Source organism: Osmerus mordax, chromosome 26 (genome assembly GCF_038355195.1).
Source record: "Osmerus mordax isolate fOsmMor3 chromosome 26, fOsmMor3.pri, whole genome shotgun sequence".
NCBI lineage: Eukaryota > Metazoa > Chordata > Actinopteri > Osmeriformes > Osmeridae > Osmerus > Osmerus mordax.
The window spans coordinates 639,954-658,911 of record NC_090075.1 but is presented as its reverse complement, the minus strand read 5'-3'; the positions used below and the strand labels follow the sequence as shown (position 1 = coordinate 658,911).

Genomic DNA, 18,958 nt, shown 5'->3' with positions numbered 1-18,958 from the left:
TGTGTGTGGGGGGGGGGGCTCTCCAGGGAGGGTGTGTGTGTATGTGGGGGGGCTCTCCAGGGAGGGTGTGTGTGTGTGTGGGGGGGCTCTCCAGGGAGGGTGTGTGTGTGTGGGGGCTCTCCAGGGAGGGTGGGTGTGTGTGTGGGGGGGCTCTCCAGGGAGGGTGTGTGTGTGTGTGTGGGGGCTCTCCAGGGAGGGTGTGTGTGTGTGTGTGGGGGCTCTCCAGGGAGGGTGTGTGTGTGTGTGTGTGTGGGGGGGCTCTCCAGGGAGGGTGTGTGTGTGTGTGTGTGTGGGGGGGCTCTCCAGGGAGGGTGTGTGTGTGTGTGTGGGGGCTCTCCAGGGAGGGTGTGTGTGTGTGTGTGTGTGGGGGGGCTCTCCAGGGAGGGTGTGTGTGTGTGTGTGGGGGCTCTCCAGGGAGGGTGGGTGTTTGCCTGTAGAATGAGGTTTACTGTTCTCCTCCCTGGGGTTCTGAAAGCAAGAGAGAGGAAAACCTTTTTCCTCTCTCCCACAAACGTATTAAATTCCAGCTGCTGATGGCCACAATGGGATTTGAGACAAATAAAAACGTCACTTTTCATCTAGAGAAGGAAGCTTTGAGCTGTGTGTGTGCTCTCCACTCACTGGTGATGTGTGTGTGTGTGTGTGTGCTCTCCACTCACTGGTGATGTGTGTGTGTGTGTGTGCTCTCCACTCACTGGTGATGTGTGTGTGTGTGTGCTCCCCACTCACTGGTGATGTGTGTATGTGTGCTCCCCTGTCACTGGTGATGTGTATGTGTGTGTGTGCTCCCCACTCACTGGTGATATCGTAGACCACCACGGCCACGGTGGAGTCTCGGATATAGCTGGGGATCAGGCTCCTGAAGCGCTCCTGGCCCGCCGTGTCCCACAGCTGCAGCCGCACCTGCACACAGCAGGGGGCGCCACACTGTGACCAGCCCTCAGCAGGGGGCGCCACACTGTGACCAGCCCTCAGCAGGGAGCGCTACACTGTGACCAGCCCTCAGCAGGGGGCGCCACACTGTGACCAGCCCTCAGCAGGGAGCGCTACACTGTGACCAGCCCTCAGCAGGGGGCGCCATACTGTGACCAGCCCTCAGCAGGGGGCGCCACACTGTGACCAGCCCTCAGCAGGGCCTGGACACATTGGCTCCCTCACACACACACTCTCACACACTCACATGTAGCCCATGCATATGTAATCACACACACATGAACGCCCAGAGGGAAATAAAACACCCTGAAAAACCTGGCTGTGGGCCTGTCAAGGTTACAACAGGACGCACCAAGGTCGCTGCACAGACAGACATCTGTGATTCTACATTTACATTTCCGACACCATGGAAGCGTCACGCTGTCCTGTAGATACACAACTGCAGCTGAGCCAGGAGATCTACACACGACCAGGAAATAACACCCAGGAACACGAAGCACACAATATGACAGAGGGTGTCTCATTCACACGTGTTCTAGACCTTACGAACAAACCAACAGACAAACGGATTAATTAGTTTCAGATCAAGATGCTCACCGTTCGATCCTCCAGATACATGGTTTTAGACAGGAAGTCGATTCCAATTGTGGCCTGTAATGAGAGAAGCAGAGGTGTGTATCAGCATGGTTACAGGAAGTACAGGAGGAGATGTGTGTATCAGCATGGTTAAAGGAAGTACAGGAGGAGAGGTGTGTATCAGCATGGTTACAGGAAGTACAGGAGGAGAGGTGTGTATCAGCATGGTTAAAGGAAGTACAGGAGGAGAGGTGTGTATCAGCATGGTTAAAGGAAGTACAGGAGGAGAGGTGTGTATCACCATGGTTATATAAACCTCAGACTTCAGGAGTGTCGTTGTGACACAGCAGGGAGGGGTAGAAAACGGTGATCTAGGAAGCTTCCGATAGACACCATCAGTCTGTCTAATGGATCTAAGTCTATTTCATTTAACCAGACTCAGCAGGTAAGAGGAGGTTGTTACCAGTGAGAATCATCATGTGCTACCTGGGATCACACAATAACATCAGGGCTCCTGTAAGTACTTCAGTCAAGCTCCTCTTGAAAATGGAAAAACACTGGAACCAATTATTATGATCTGCGCTTGGTTCTACAGCGATGCAAGTCTTTTCTAATCTCCGTGATCAGAAAGTTGTTTATGTATATAAGGTAGGGATTCAATCAGTGTTCCACACTACTGGCCTGTGTGTCCTAATTAGCAGTGTGACCATCATTTAGTGCCAGAAGTGATATTGATCTCCTACAGGGCTCAGTGTGTGTGTCAGGGCTCAGTGTGTGTGTGTGTATGTTCATGTGTGTGCTCTGTGGCCCAGCAGGGAGCTCCACTCTGAAAGAGCCAGCCATCAGCGGCTTGATCACGCACTTGTTTATATATATAAATACAATATCCGAGATCTGCTGGAGACATTCATCTGTAATTTCATAGCTCCAGAAGGCTTCCTGTGTCCTCTGGGTTAAATATAGAAGAGGGAGGGATGGAGAGAGAGGAGATGGAGAGGGGAGAGGGGGAGAGAGAGAAAGAGGAGAGAGAGAGGTGTGCATGAACAAATCAAATTTGTAGGAGTTATTCATGAGCTGTTTAATTATTAAGCGTCTCACATCATGGTTAAAGAAGCCAGGCAGTGGAAGCATGTCTTCCCAGCTCCACCAGTGACTGCAGGGAGACAGGCTCCCTAAGAGGAGAGACAGGCTCCCTAAGAGGAGAGACAGGCTCCCTAAGAGGAGAGACAGGCTCCCTAAGAGGAGAGACAGGCTCCCTAAGAGGAGAGACAGGCTCCCTAAGATGAGAGACAGGCTCCCTAAGAGGAGAGACAGGCTCCCTAAGAGGAGAGACAGGCTCCCTAAGAGGAGAGACAGGCTCCCTAAGAGGAGAGACAGGCTCCCTCCCAGGAGAGACGCTCCCTGAGTCAGGACCAGCGTCACCCATCCTCCTGCACAGGTCTGGCTGTGGCCTCTGATAAAGACCATCTCACCTCTTCAGGGCTGCCAGGGGTGAACTTCAGACAGGCAGAAGAGCCCTGGGATCATCCTGAATCTGTATGTGTTCAACAAAGTATCGAACTGAACATAGTCCTCTACGGAAATGTTTTACAAGCTAAGTTTCAGGAGAACAGAATTTTTCTACCGTCCCCCGATTCTTAAATATTCTTTTTTTTTTTTAAAGCATATTTTTGCCTTTTTCTTGACATGCAGGAATGGCCCAGGCTGGAATCAAACCCGGTTGCTGTGGGGACTCTGTATGGTACACGCTGCAGCTGGGTAGAACACCAACCAGCTGGGGCTGTAAACAAACAACAACTATTCAATCAGACGCATTGATTCAATTCTAAAGGCCCGACAGCTGGAGAGAGAGAGAGAGAGAGAGACAGAGAGAGACAGAGCGAGAGAGAGAGAGAGAGAGGTCGTCAGGACAGGTGATTGATGTGACCACATGTTGATACATTAACGTTTAGTTAAACGTCTGGTCAATGCCAGATTGACTTGGTAACGATCGTTTGAGGATCAAGTTGTGAAAAACATGAGAACCTGGGAGCATAGTTTATATCCGTAACCCCCAGACACCAACGAGGCTGGTAGTCAAGATATACACTCGCAGTCTCAATCAATAGACCAATCAGGGAGCAGGATCAATGGACCAATCAGGGAGCAGGGCCCTGACCACTCACCAGCATGTTAACCAATGGGAATTTCTTTGGCCAGCATCTACAGGACACATGCTTTCTTGAGAGACCAGACACCTCCCCCTTCCCTTCCCTCCCCTCTCCTCCCTCCCTCCCTGTCTCAGCGGCCAGGCCTGACTGACAGCTCAGTGTGGCGGATTCCCTCAGTCTCCAGAGCCCTCAGCCTTCAGGCTTCCCTGCCTGACAGAAACAACACCCTGTCTGCAGGGTTGTAAATTAACAATTAATTGTTAATAAAAACTCACTAGCCAGTTTGGCCAGTGACACATGAGGCATTACATGAACGATACATAAGGCTCTGTTCTCAGCATGGTTCTCGGCCATTTATCCCCCTGGCAGTACTTCCTAAGTTTCCCATGAACACTGTGCTGTAATGCTACGTGATTACGTTTTATACGCCCATTGGCTGCGCGCAGTTGAAGTGAAACCGGCGCGAGAAACCGTGGAAACGAACGGAGCGTCCACCAGAAAACACAAGGAAGAAGTCAAACGAAGCATAGCGGATCATAGGAGGTAATAAGAGCTAGCTAGAGTAGAAAAGTAAAGTAAAAAGTTAACTTAATGCGGCGGTGGTTAGGACAAACTTCTGGGGGCGAGAAGAGGAACGAGGCAGGGGATGAGGATATTGATAGCACTAAAAAAGAAAAGAAAATGTAATGCAAAATGGCTGACGGGTCGGGAATGGCTTGTGTTTGACAATGAAAAGGTTGTCATGTTTTGTAAGGGTTGCCACATGTAGTCTACGCATAAGAAACATTATGTTGCTTACTGACACAGTCTTCTGTAATGCAAATACACTGTTCTTAATAAAGAGTATATTAGGTCAGTTTAATTAATGCCTGCTTAAGACAAAACGTTACTGTAAATGCATGGGCAGGAGTCAATCTCATGACGCGAATGGACGTTTTAGCCATTTACAATAAATCGTTTCCTTAGTCACGTGTTGGTGATTTCACATACCCTTGCATCATACTTCTGTGCTTCATTTTACTTCATTTTCTGTGTTTTTCATGCCAACAATGTTAATAAAATGATAAAATGCATTCAGTGAAACTCATAATTGTTCTTATTTTCACCGGAAAGAATTTGGCTAGTGGAAATTCTGAACCATGCCTGTCTGCCTGTCTGCCTGTCTGCCTGTCTGCCTGTCTGCCTGTCTGCCTGTCTGCCTCTCTGCCTCTCTGCCTCTCTGCCTCTCTGCCTCTCTGCCTCTCTGCCTCTCTGCCTGTGCTGTATTAGGGTTCCTGCAATCAGAATCAGAATACGGTTTATTCGCCATGTATGTTATACAAACACGGAATTTACTGTGGCAGGGAGGTGCAAACACTAAACATATACGAATCTTAAATTAAGTAAAGTTACAGAAGTTTCACTATTCCTAAGAACAATGCAATCTACCAGCCATGCAAAAACAATATAATTTAGATCAGGTTGTGGATACAGAACCTTAATTACTGCTTAAAGGTCCTGAGGGGTTTTGGAAAAGGCCTCCTTCAGTTACTGAGCTAGCTGTCACACAGCCAGCCAGGGTTAGGGCTGACATTCAGCTGGGCCACCGGAGATGGTGCACACACACACACACACACCAAGGCACATACAGAGCTGCTTTGAGCGTCTTTGATCCATGGCTACAAAGCCTAGACTGCGGCAGCAGTTCCAGCATCACTGAGCAGAGGGCAGGCTGGGAGGAGAGTTCCTGCACAGGCTGACTGAGGGGACGTGAACACAAAACACACATCTCACATTCCTCACAGGAGTTATTACAGTAAAGCCCTGTGGGACAGTGGGATTAAAGGGGGTGTCTCTCATAGTTACAGGATATAGAGGCTCTTGTACAGAGGGATTTTCATGGGTGGTGGGGAGTGTGTGTGACTGCGTGTGTGAGTAAAGTGTTCAAAGAGAGCGAGAGCCTGTGTTTCTAAAAGCGTCCTAACCACAATGCAGATTCTGCGCCGGGTTCACCAGAAAGAGAACCACAGAGTTGAACAGTGGTGCGAATCCGTCCTCATTCATCTCAGCTGAACGCGGGGAGGGACGAGGATATTCACCTCATTGTGAAAGCACAGCGACACTGAGCTACGAGAAAGCGTTTAATCCGCTCACAATACGCCATCCAAATCTCATGACAGCGTGCAGCAGTCTTCAGACTCTGAGGCTCAGAGACCCTCCTTCCTCAAGGAGAGCAGAAGAAGAAAGAGAACCAGCTGCTTCTCTCCAGACAGTCGCCAGGGAGATGGGGTTCTCCTGACAGGAGGACCAGGAGCAAGCGAACACACAAACATTCCACATCTCCAAATACTTCCTCCAAATACTTCCTCCAAATACTTCCTGCAAATACTTCCTGCAAATACTTCCTGCAAATACTTCCCCCAGTCAGGAGGTCTGAAGAGGTAGTTCTCGACAGAAAGGCTGGCCGGCTTGTGGCAGAGAGGATGTCTAGACTGAGAAAGAATCCCTTACTCCTTTACTCAGATTAATTAATTTGTAAAGCAGAGGGATGATTTGGACTGAAGCTCTCTGAGTGTGTGGGTGAGGAGGAGTTAGTGTAATCCCTGTAATGTAATTTAGTAGTACAGGGTATTGTTATACTGATGAAATTAAATATGAACCAACATTTACTGTAGGTCCCCTAAGACTTACAATGTACAAACTGTATAAACAAGCCATTAAGAAGTTTCTGGAAGTCTGATATATACACACACACAGTGGCAAGCAGAGTGCTATGCAAGCAGACTGCTATACAGACTTCATATTCTCCCCTCACCCAGATGTGTCAGAAACTCACATCTTCATTTGAGTCAAGGACAAACCAAAAGCTGTTTGTTTCACACTGGAGTGTGTGTACGTCTGTGTGTGTGTGAATGTGTCCGTGTGTGTGTGAATGTGTCTTTGTGTGTGTGTGTGTGTTTTGGGGAGGGTCGGAGTCTGCAGTGCTGTTAGATTTGTGATAGTTGATATATGTGTGACAGACACAAAACATAGATCGTCAAAAAGACAGAAAAGCCACCCACCTGATACGTGTTGTCGAAGCTGTCATACATGAACCGTGTGATCAGAGAGGTCTTCCCAACTGCAAGAGAACACAAACAGCAGACAGGTTAGATACTGAGAGAGATAGAGAGAGAGACAGAGATAGAGAGAGAGATAGAGATAGAGATAGAGATAGAGATAGAGATAGAGATAGAGATAGAGATAGAGATAGAGATAGAGATAGAGATAGAGATAGAGATAGAGATAGAGATAGAGATAGAGATAGAGATAGAGATAGAGATAGAGATAGAGATAGAGATAGAGATAGAGATAGAGATAGAGATAGAGATAGAGAGAGAGAGAGAGAGAGAGAGAGAGAGAGAGAGAGAGAGAGAGAGAGAGAGAGAGAGAGAGAGAGAGAGAGAGAGAGAGAGAGAGAGAGAGAGAGAGAGAGAGAGGGGTAGAGCAGGTGTGTTAGACAGGCAGGAGAGACAGATGGGTGAATCTGCTGAGAGACATCGAGAGAGAAAGAGTGAGGTACAGTAGGTATTTGGAGGGGGGGTGCATGTGTGTATGTGTGAATGTGTCCTTGTGTGTGTGTGTGGTGTTGTGTGCGTGTGTGGTGTTGTGTGTGTGTGTGGTGTTGTGTGTGTGCGTGGTGTCGCCGCATCTTGTCAGAGCCTGCCAGCGAGGGAGCTCATTAGCGGGCGCCAGGATGACCCTGGGGTCGGCAGCGACACAGGTGTCATCACACTAATATGGTTGCAGGCTTTGGGCCGTTTCCGGGCCCATCCAAACACCACACAATCACAGAACGCCTGCAGAGCCCAGGTGTCCACACGCTGGATCACGTCACGGGAAACCCTGAGTGGGTGACTAACCTTAAGTACATGAACATGTTCATCTGTCACATACTGCACACACACACAGACACACACACACACACACACACACCTACACAGTGGAGCTTGAGGCACAACTCAGAAAACAAGTATAACAAGTAAATTATTAAATAATAAATAGGGCTTTTCTCAGCTCTCCTTCTCAATTCATTTAAATGCTAATTTCCCCAAAGACACAAGAGCATCAGATTTCATAGCAAAAGAGGTTTAAATTAATCGTTCTCATGAAGCCAGGCGTAAAGCTTTTCTAGTAAACGGAGGTTTGTGTTCTCTAGCCTGGTCCCCCTCCTCATCATCAGGTGGTGCTGACTGTGAGCCGTCAGGTCCATGACTGTGAGCTGTGCTGCTAAGTGTTGCTCGTCCCTGTGCCAGAGAGAGAGGAGTGAGATCCCACCATGCACCCCGGTCAGGCAGCAGTGAAGACAGTACTCTCGACCTCCCAGACGTCTCTGTGGATACCGCCGTCGCCCAGGAGAGCAGTTTGAGCCAGGTCGCTGATCGATGGTTTCAACATTGACCAGCTAATTTTAGACCCTTTAAATATTTCAAACATCGTTTACGGGGCGGGTGCATGACGTTCCTCGTTAATCCCCATCTGGGGGGGGGGGGGGGGGGGGGAGAGAGAGAGAGAGGCAGAGGGGGATAAGTGAGTCTGGACACTGACCTCCTCTATAGCAGGCCTCGAAAGGGAGGTCAGGGGGTCATGAGGGAAGGTCAGGGGGTCATGAGGGGAGGTCAGGGGGTCATGAGGGGAGGTCAGGGGGTCATGAGGGGAGGTCAGGGGGTCATGAGGGGAGGTCAGGGGGTCATGAGGGGAGGTCAGGGGGACATGAGGGGAAGGTCAGGGGGTCATGAGGGGAGGTCAGGGGGTCATGAGGGGAGGTCAGGGGGTCATGAGGGAAGGTCAGGGGGTCATGAGGGGAGGTCAGGGGGTCATGAGGGAAGGTCAGGGGGTCATGAGGGAAGGTCAGGGGGTCATGAGGGAAGGTCAGGGGGTCATGAGGGGAGACTAGACCTGGTCAGACAGACAGGCCTGGTCCACAGACAGACAGGAGGCCAGCAGGAAAGTGTATAGGAAAGAACCCTTATCAAGCTAAATAATTATGTGCATTTGGGCCTTCAATATGCTCCTATCTGCAAGCCAGTGTTTCATGTAGAGCACGAATAAATCATTATGCAAATAGTTTTATGTAAAATTGTTTTGAATATCTCCGTCTGGGAGCTGCCCTAGTTTATCTCCAAGTTATTCAGACAGTGAGCTGCTGTCCGTTTATTCTGGGATGGTGAGAAAAGCCGCAGGACCGTTCAGAGGGGAAGAAACGGAACAGGAATTTGGAAGAAACGGAACAGGAAGTAGGAAGAAACGGAACAGGAAGTAGATACTCCAGGGGAAGAAGTGTGTGACTCTCACGGCGGGAGTTGGCACGACGGCAGTCGCCAATGACAACAAGGACAGATAAAAAGCTAAATGGAAACCGCGGAGACAGTATCGGATGAAAGTAACCATGGCAACCGCAGTTCATATACTGTCTGTCTCTCCCAGAAGTCTGTTGCTACTGTAGCGGTGTTGTCCTGTGATCTGTCTGGTTTCATACCTCCATTGTGAAGAGTCTCTGGAAAGGAAGAGGGGAGAGAGAGAAGGGGGGAAGGAGAGGAAGGATGGGGTGGGGGAGAGAGAGAAGGGGGGAAGGAGAGGAAGGATGGGGTGGGGGAGAGAGAGAAGGGGGGAAGGAGAGGAGGGATGGGGTGGGGGAGAGAGAGAAGGGGGGAAGGAGAGGAAGGATGGGGTGGGGGAGAGAGAGAAGGAGGGAAGGAGAGGAAGGATGGGGTGGGGGAGAGAGAGAAGGGGGGAAGGAGAGGAAGGATGGGGTGGGGGAGAGAGAGAAGGGGGGAAGGAGAGGAAGGATGGGGTGGGGGAGAGAGAGAAGGGGGGAAGGATGGGGTGGAGTAGGAGGAGGAAGAAGAGAGGACAGGAGGAGAGAGAGAGGAGGAGAGAGAGGAGGAGAGAGTCTGGAGCACTATTAGAGGAGCATTAGACCTGAGAGGCTCTTCAGAGGAGTGGTTAAGAGAGAGAAAGAGAAATGGGGGGAGATGGAGAGAGAGTCTGAGAGGACTTTAGAAAGGAGAGGCGTTCGTTACTCTGCTGACTGGCTGAGTCAAGCGTAGGGGCAGATAAAGCAGGCGTCCCTTTAGCTCAAATGACTGGTAAAAGTTGAAGTACTGATTACTTTAACTCGAATGGAAAAAGTGGAATGAAGCACGGGCTTATTCTTTTACTTGTTTTTGAAAAGATTTTTCAACCTTGTGAAACTTTTTTCCCAAACCTTTTTTCTACACACACTGAAAAGAGGGGAGAGGGAAGAGGGGAGGGGGGAGAGGGGAAAACAGAGAAGCCTAAAACAGGGTAGATTAAAACAGAGCAGAGCACAATAGAGTAAAGTAGAGTCCTCATCATTGAGAAACTTTTGGGGGAAATGAAAAAACAACCAAATATTTAAAAAAAACTTTAGAACCTCCTGCAAAGTTGAGTGGAGTTGCAGACAGACTAAAACAATCAGATTCTGATATGCAAATTAGCCTGAGCACAAATCTGCATATATGCTAATATATGCTCCCCCCTCCTGATATCTTAAAGAGAGTGTGTCTGTGTTGTGTGTCACAGCCTGTTTGTTGTGATTTGTTGTTCTTCAGACCAGGGCTTTATCACGCCCACATATTAACCTGCCACTTGATACCAGCTAACAGGATCTGTTCATTGTTGCTTAATTCACTTTTAATGACTGCATTAAAATGATGTGGCCGGACTAATCTGTTGCACGGTGAAAGGTGTTGGTGTGTCTATTGATGGATCTGTGATGTGAGGAAAATGCCTTGTGATTGTGCTGCAAACCAATTTCCCCATAGGGACAAATCAAGGACCTCTCTCTCTCTGATGATACTGGTTCTAGTTCTGCGACTCCTGTTCTTCTGATGTTTGCAGCTTGGTTGCCGAGGCACCAGAGCTGTGTGATGACGGCCATGTTGTAGAAGGTCAGGGTAGTCACACTGCAGGGATAACAACCAGTGTACGTAACCGTGGTGATGACCTTTGGCGCGCTCAGGTTGCAAAGAACGAATCAATTATATTTCTGAGGGATGACACACCCTCACCTCCACCTGAACACACACACCTCCACCTTAACACACACACACCTGAACACACACACCTCCACCTGGACACACCTCCACCTGAACACACACACCTCCACCTGAACACACCTCCACCTGAACACACACACCTCCACCTGAACACACACACCTCCACCTGAACACACACACCTCCACCTGAACACACCTCCACCTGAACACACCTCCACCTGAACACACCTCCACCTGAACACACTCTGATCTCCACCTCTACAGTAGACTACACACACTCCAGTAGAGCATGGTGGAACAGAGCGAGAGAGAGAGAGAGAGGTGACTGGGTTCTTCTGCACACCCAGGAGAGCAGCACGTCTGAGAGCCACACATGAAAGTTTAATGGATGTGCTTGACTGTGGATGGAGCTTCCAGAGGCTTCCAGCTGACATCATCCTGTCCAGTCAGATACTGTACATAGCTCTCTCTCCTTCCCCTCCCTCTCCTCCCATCTCTCTCTCCTCATCTCTTTCCTGATACTGTAATATTAATCTTTGGGTCTTTTTCCCTTTCCTCTATTTGTATTCTCTGTCTGTTCAGTATATATTCAGCATTCTCTCTCTACCTCAGACTTAAATTTCCCTCTCACTCCAACGACTTGTGCCATTTCCTTGGTAATACATCCACGATTCTTCTAGACTTTCCTCTTTCAACTGTGCCGGCTAAATGGAGTGAGTTCACTCGGGTGTCATGGCGATGAGTTTCCTCCTGGCCAGCTGTGATTAAAGGGTCAGTCTGCAGACCACAGCAGCTCTTTGTGCAGACGGCTGATTAATGAACCAGGAAGTGGGAGTCCGTTTTGTCCCTGTGAGGGTGGCGAAGCACCTTCAGACGCCCTCTCGTCACAGGGGACTTCCTGTGAACAGTGACGTTTGCTGCTGGAAGGTGATTGGTCGGAGAACAGAGTGTATAAAATGAAAGTTTTTTCAGTGGATGGAGGTTTGTCCACATTTTAGCCTTACAGATGCCAAGAGCCAGGTCAGTAATAGAGTGTGGAGGCAGGAGGGGAAGGGATGGAGGGGGGGTGGGGGGGGTTCATACAATACCCTGATGGCACGGCAGCCAATCAGAGACAGCTGACGCTACCTGGGCCTGGCTCCCACTCAGGAGGAGAGGGATATAAATAACCTGCAGCTCCTCACCCCCACCTTCGCACCACACCGGGAAACAGGCCCGCCACACCGGCACAGCAAACACACAACATCAAAAATGTATCATCCAAGACACACACAGGAAGATGAAGAAGGGAATGTTTGTGTAGGAGGAGGGGGGAGAGGAGGAGGAGGGGGGAGAGGAGGAGGAGGAGGGGGGAGAGGAGGGGGAGGAGAGAGACTTAGACAAGGAGAGCCCCTACAGCTGAAGAGACAGTGACTGGTCTGGAGGAACACATTAAGAAGGCAGCTGAGTCTCTGGACAGATCAGAGCAGGAAAATGTCACACGCCAGATGGGCGCTTAATTAATGACCTGCGATGTAAATGACATGATGAATTAATTAGTCCAACAGGAGGATTCCACAACACTAGTAACGATAAGAGCTGGCTTCATCTGGAGTCACTCGAAGGCTTCTGGGTAATGGCTACAACGTGTGACAGAACCTGTCTCACTCTGATCTATAATTCAGCACACAAGCCCTCGAGGCTTTCAAACACTGGCTCCAGTTAAGAGATCTGTACCTGTGCTGAGCTCACTTAGTGAGATGGAGGAGGGGGAGGGTAGGCAACGAGAGAAGCTCAATGTTTCTCTGCTCTCAGTACGGACGGTTCCTCAACCATGACCACTGAAGCACTGTTAGAACTAGAACTGATGCTTGATCTTCGGATGAACTTCCTAGATGCACCATACTATTTGTGTGTTGTTTGGGATTCAAATGTGCACTTATAAATAAAGGGCTGAATGCAGGCTGCAGACCTGAAGCTCTAATAAACCTCTCTAACATCTCCAACCACACCAGGCTGCAGACCTGCAGCTCTGATAAACCTCTCTAACATCTCCAACCACACCAGGCTGCAGACCTGCAGCTCTGATAAACCTCTCTAACATCTCCAACCACACCAGGCTGCAGACCTGCAGCTCTGATAAACCTCTCTAACATCTCCAACCACACCAGGCTGCAGACCTGCAGCTCTGATAAACCTCTCTAACATCTCCAACCACACCAGGCTGCAGACCTGCAGCTCTGATAAACCTCTCAAACATCTCCACACCAGCTCCTGGGCCGGCTAACGACACCTGTTTCTTCCTGAGCATAAAAGTGATAGAAACAAACACACACACACACACACACACACGGGAAAGCAGGTCTGCATGGCCTGGGCTGCCAAAGCTGGTAAAATATAGGCCGCCTGTGGAGGGTGAAGGAGATTGCCTTGGGAGAGGAGGTAGCAGTCGTATGTCTAGTATCTGAGCAGGGCTGAGAGAAGCAGGCGTGACGTTTCAATGTATAAATTAGACTCTTCCTCATGGCGGGAAGAGGGGGATGCTGGAGGACTAGAAACATCGTCTCCCCTGGAGGAGCAGGCGTCCAATAGGAGACGAGCGTGGCTGAAGAGGAGCAGGCGTCCAATAGGAGACGAGCGTGGCTGAAGAGGAGGAACAGCTGGAGTCTCATCCTGGGTCCACTTGGACTGCTACGTTGGGTTCATTTGGTTTGTTTAAAACGAGTTGCCGTTTCCCCGCTGCGCCGGGCAGGGTTAACCCAGGAGAGAGGAGTCAACCAGCTGCCTGGCATCACAGTGACATGTGAGGCGTGCAGGAACATGATTAGTCACGGTTGTGGTCCTGCCTCACCCAGCAGACCCCATCAGGACCAGGCTGACTGATAATGACACACTGTAATTGGTGTCAGAGGTCTGTCGATATCTGTACACAACCAGAGACACACACATTAGTCAGTCGCAATTTCTACCGACTGAATGGCTGATTGACTGACAGACTGATTGACTGATTGTTGGGCTCCCTGACTGATTGACTGACTGGCTGGCTGCTTGGTTTTTTAAACCTACAAATAGATGAGATGCAGTTTTTCTGAACAGATAGAGGACCCGATTAAGTCATGTACGTGTGTCATATACCAGTCCACTCAAACACCGGAGGGCTGCGTATGCCCCCGAACTGCTAGGATCCGTCGACAGGATACGGAAGATGAATAAAACAAAAATAACAAACGAGAATTAAACCGTGAACAAAACAAGACCCTCTAAAACGAGCAAGATCTTCACTCTCCCCAGAAACAAAGCACCGTGACAGAGCAGTGTTTACAACAGACACAAGAGGCTACCGGGACACAATACCAAAGCTACCTGTGTTAGTCCTTGATGTCCTAGATGACTGAAGGAAACAGGCTAATTACCATCCCACAGCTCTGCTGTCGCCTGGCAGCAGACGAGGAAACACACTCATCTTTGGGAGAAAACACAGGATGTCCTTTTCTTCATTTAAGGGGGGAACCCCTTAAACGTCCAGACACAGCATCCTGTTAGTGAGCAGGTCCAGGTCAGGCAGCGGGTGCTGCGAGGCGACCCTCCTCTCTGACAGGAGAGGACCCTGCTGTTAGCGTGGGGCTTCTGGCTGCTTCTCTGTGATTCATGCAGCAGAGCTGCTTTTAAACTGAGGCAAGGCCGGGCTGCTCCTCTAAGAGGGTCTGTGATGGATGGTGAGAGAGGCAGAGCTCCACAAATCTCTCCCGGCTCCTTCGTGGCTGATTCTGCGGTCCACTGCATAGTACACCTAGCCAACCAACCACCGAGCCATCCAACCACCTAGCCACACAACCAACCACCTAGCCATCCAACCATTTAGCCATCCAACCATTTAGCCATCCAACCACCTAGCCATCCAACCATCTAGCCATCCAACCACCCAGCCATCCAACCATTTAGCCATTCAACCACCTAGCCATCCAACCACCCATCTACCCAGCCAGACAACCAGCCTGTCACAAGTCCTCTGCCGCCCCACTCTCCTCCACCCCAAGAGGGCTCCCCCCCAGGCTGAACCCCCCCTCTGAGATTAATGGGGGTCCTGGGAAGACAAAGTGCCCCTCAGCCTGCGGCCCTACATGGGCGACCTCCACAGTGTGTGTGTGTGTGTGTGTGTGTGTGTGGAGGAGGGGGGTGGTGTTGGTGTGTGTGGCGTTAGCTGAGAGGGTAGTGTGTGTGTGTGTGCGTGTGGTGCGGGGGGGAGGTATGGGGGGGTAATAGGGGCCGCTTATCCGAGGCAGACTTCCTGCTAAATCTCATTTTCATTCATTTACCTCACCGTGACTGCACAGAAAAAAACACCCAATGAACTAACCCTGTTACCAGACCATGTCCACACACCGAGAGAGCCGAGCTCCTCCCCTCTCCCCTCCCCTCTTCTGCTCTCCTCTCCTCTCCCCTCTTCTCCCCTCCCCTCCCCTCCTCCCCTCTTCTCCTCAGACAGTGAGGTTGGGTTCTTAGAGCTAAGCTCTGTTGTGACTGAACAGTGACAGAGTGTTGATGGAGCCAGGGAGCTGTGACCACCAGCCTTATTCAGACAGCCGTCAGTCTTCTGACATGCCTGGTGCCCCCAGCCTTCCCCCTCACTCTGCAGTCAGACTAGTCATCCAGGCTGGCCTGCCTGGTGCCCCCAGCCTTCCCCCTCACTCTGCAGTCAGACTAGTCATCCAGGCTGGCCTGACAGCATCCGGGACAGAAACTGTATGTGACGTGATCTGTGACAGTGTAGGAGTGAAAAAGAGAGTTCTTCTTCCACACACTGTTCCCTTCCAAACTCACCCCTCTTCTCCTCCCTCTTCTCTCCTCCCTCTTCTCTCCCCCTCTTCTCTCCCCCTCTTCTCTCCCCCTCTCTTTTCTCTCCCCTTTCCTTGCCCCTCTGCCCCGCTGGAACGCCCTCACAGGGGAGTTAAAACCTTCTGCCCATAAATGCAAATTTATGGTTGTTATTAATCCTAGGAATACTATCACAGCTGCTCGTTTTGTCTCTAAATATTCAATAAATCCCACTTTCACTCTCTCTCTCTCTCTCATCCCCCCCTATCCCCATCTGAGGATCTCAAGTTCCTGTACTTCTGTTTAATGCTTTTGGGGTTTGATAGGAGACAGCGCACCTTCCTAATAAAGGACTGTATATGGGAGCATGATGATGAATGGAAGGGAGGAGGGAGGGAAGGAGGGATGGAGGAGGGAAAGAGAGGAGGGCTGGATGGAATGGGGGGAGGAGGGTAGAGGAGGGAGGAGGAGTGGAGGGAATGGGTGGTGGGGCAGGGCTGGCTGCTTGGAGGGACTTATGTCTTATGATCAATTACCCTCCATTACTGGACAGCCGAGTGGATCAATAGCAGATCCAAGCTGCTTCCCTGATCAATCAGAGAGCAAGCAGGAAGGAGGGGAGGGCCAGACAGGAGGGGAGGACCAGACAGGAAGGAGGGGATGGCCAGACAGGAAGGAGGGGATAGCCAGACAGGAAGGAGGGGATGGCCAGACAAGAAGGAGGGGAGGGCCAGACAGGAAGCAGAGAAGAGAGTTATCTTTAGAAGCAGCTCCACCACTCAGTATTACAGCTGCAAGCACCCCAACACACTCAGAGAAGCTAACTCAGATGCTCACAGTGTAACATACACCCCCCCCCCCCACACACTGTATAAAGACATACACACACACACACACACCCACACACACCCCCAAACAAACACACACACACCCAAACAAACACACACACTACATGAACTAATTGTGCGTAGCTTTGGATGAAAGCATCTGCTAAATGAATCAAATGTAGTATAAGAGTCATGAGCAGAATCTCAGACTCAACTGAGCGCCCATATCAAGGCAGTCTGTGGTTGGGTACTAACTCCCTGGGTGTCTCACCAGCACACAAACAGAAACACAACTCCCAATACCTTGATTAGCATTCAGATCAGATATACTTTTCACCAAGAAGATGAAAAGGTTTTTCAAGCCCACTGACTAATGTTAAAATCGACCAATTTAGCCAATGTTACACTTGATAAACCGCACTGATACGACACATTCTCTCAATCTAGGTGGATGATTAGGACAGGCGTGGGTCTGAGATTAGATGTTTTTCTGTTCCTCTGTGAAAACAGCGTGCTATGAGAGATCTGTGTCTCGCCGTCGAAGAAATCTAAATAGATAATTGCTTCGCAAGCAACCTAATGAAAGGAATATTGATTGTAAGCAGAACAAACAAGACAATACAGTAAAATATATTTCAATAAGCCCCTGGTCTGAGCTGCACAGAGCTGGAACAGACCACACAGAAGCAGCAAGACAGCATATCTCATTTAAATGCAAAGAAGCAAAAGCAGAAAGAACAAAAAACGGAAAAGGGCTCAAACCAGACGCTCCCATCTTAACCCCCCCAACCGTCTCACTGGCATGTTACCTCATTCCGGGATTGTTACCTCACACTGCCTTGTTTCATCTCAACATCAACAGCTCAGACAGACAGTTGTTGCCAACATCTCATAACAGTACTGTGACAAAGTTTCATCATCCTGTATCTAGAGAGGGAACTGTACCCTGCAGCTCATCATCCTGTATCTAGAGAGGGGACTGTACCCTGCAGCTCATCATCCTGTATCTAGAGAGGGGACTGTACCCTGCAGCTCATCATACTGTATCTAGAGAGGGGACTGTACCCTGCAGCTCATCAGACGTGGATCCAAATGTGAACAACTGTGATGTCTGGCGTTCTTTCTTCCTACGAGGACCTTGTCTGTGGGGGCGGAGCCTGAGGCCTCCCCTAGCCCCTGTGGGGGCGGAGCCTGAGGCCTCCCCTAGCCCCTATGGGGGCGGAGCCTGAGGCCTCCCCCAGCCCCTGTGGAGGCGGAGGCTGAGGCCTCCCCTAGCCCCTGTGGGGCGGAGCCTGAGGCCTCCCCTAGCCCCTGTGGGACTCCGTGTCTGCCTGGTCCCTGTCCGCCCAGAGCCCAGTCCTCCACAGCTCAGAGAGCCGTTGCCTGGAGACACGGTGATTGATGCATTCAGCCGAGCCCCAGGACTCCGCTCTGGCATCAGGACTCAGTGATTCAGCAATATCTTCCAGACTGCAGGAAAACTGCAGTTCAGAGAGAAAAGTTCTTAAGAGTGGAAGGAAGGTGGTGAGCTGAGCGTGGGCAGTCAGACTTAGGGGAAGCAGCTGATCTGCCAGAGTTGGACCCTTGTGGCTGGAGGAGCTGGGGAGGGCAGCCAGACCTCCAGCAGGACCACAGCTTCCTGCCCGCTCAACGTTCCACCTGCACGACAGGTGCTGCTGACGCCCACAGTTTGGACCAATCACTTGGATTCCCCACTTCTTCTCTTTGTCCTCAACAGAGTGAACTCTGGATTCTACAACAATTGCATCTGAGTCGGCCCCATCTCCAGCCCCATCTCCAGCCCCATCTCCATCTCCATCTCCAGCCCCATCTCCATCTCCAGCCCCATCCCCATCCCCATCTCCAGCCCCATCCCCATCTCCAGCCCCATCCCCATCTCCAGCCCCATCCCCAGCCCCATCCCCATCCCCATCTCCAGCCCCATCTCCAGCCCCATCCCCAGCCCCATCCCCATCTCCAGCCCCATCTCCATCTCCAGCCCCATCCCCATCTTCAGCCCCATCTCCAGCCCCATCCCCATCTCCAGCCCCATCTCCATCTCCATCTCCAGCCCCATCTTCAGCCCCATCTCCAGCCCCATCTCCAGCCCCATCTTCAGCCCCATCTCCAGCCCCATCTCCAGCCCCATCTCCAGCCCCATCTCCATCTCCAGCCCCATCTCCAGCCCCATCTCCAGCCCCATCTCCAGCCCCATCTCCAGCCCCATCTCCAGCCTTATCTCCAGCCCCAGCCCCATCTCCAGCCCCATCCCCAGCCCCATCCCCATCTCCAGACCCAGACGTGTGGAGTGACTTGGTCAAAGGTCTCACAGTGGCCCCCCTCTTTCCTGCTACACATCCACACACACACCTCCTCCCCCCTGCTACACACACACCTCCTCCCCCCTGCTACACACACACCTCCTCCACCCTGCTACATACACACCTCCGCCCCGCTACACATCCACACACACACACCTCCTTCCCCCTGCTACACACACCTCCTCCCCCCTGCTACACACACACCTCCTCCACCCTGCTACATACACACCTCCTCCGCCCTGCTACACATCCACACACACACCTCCTTCCCCCTGCTACACACACACCTCCTCCCCCCTGCTACACACACACCTCCT

The 18,958-nt window shown here is 50.8% G+C and overlaps 1 protein-coding gene across 3 annotated transcripts in view; it reads right to left on the bottom strand.

Moving 5' to 3' along the window:
• Positions 1 to 18,958, bottom strand: part of rab6ba (RAB6B, member RAS oncogene family a) — a 32,266-nt gene that overhangs the window by 11,257 nt on the left and 2,051 nt on the right. For all 3 annotated transcript variants that reach the window (XR_010875043.1, XR_010875044.1, XM_067229990.1), the window contains exons 2-4: positions 6,701 to 6,759; positions 1,531 to 1,584; positions 798 to 903 (exon numbers count right to left, since the gene is read on the bottom strand). Coding sequence is in view for 1 of the 3 variants with exons in the window: in XM_067229990.1 (XP_067086091.1) it covers positions 798 to 903; positions 1,531 to 1,584; positions 6,701 to 6,759 (219 nt within the window). In the remaining 2 variants the exon portion in view is untranslated. The remainder of the gene's footprint in view (positions 1 to 797; positions 904 to 1,530; positions 1,585 to 6,700; positions 6,760 to 18,958) is intronic.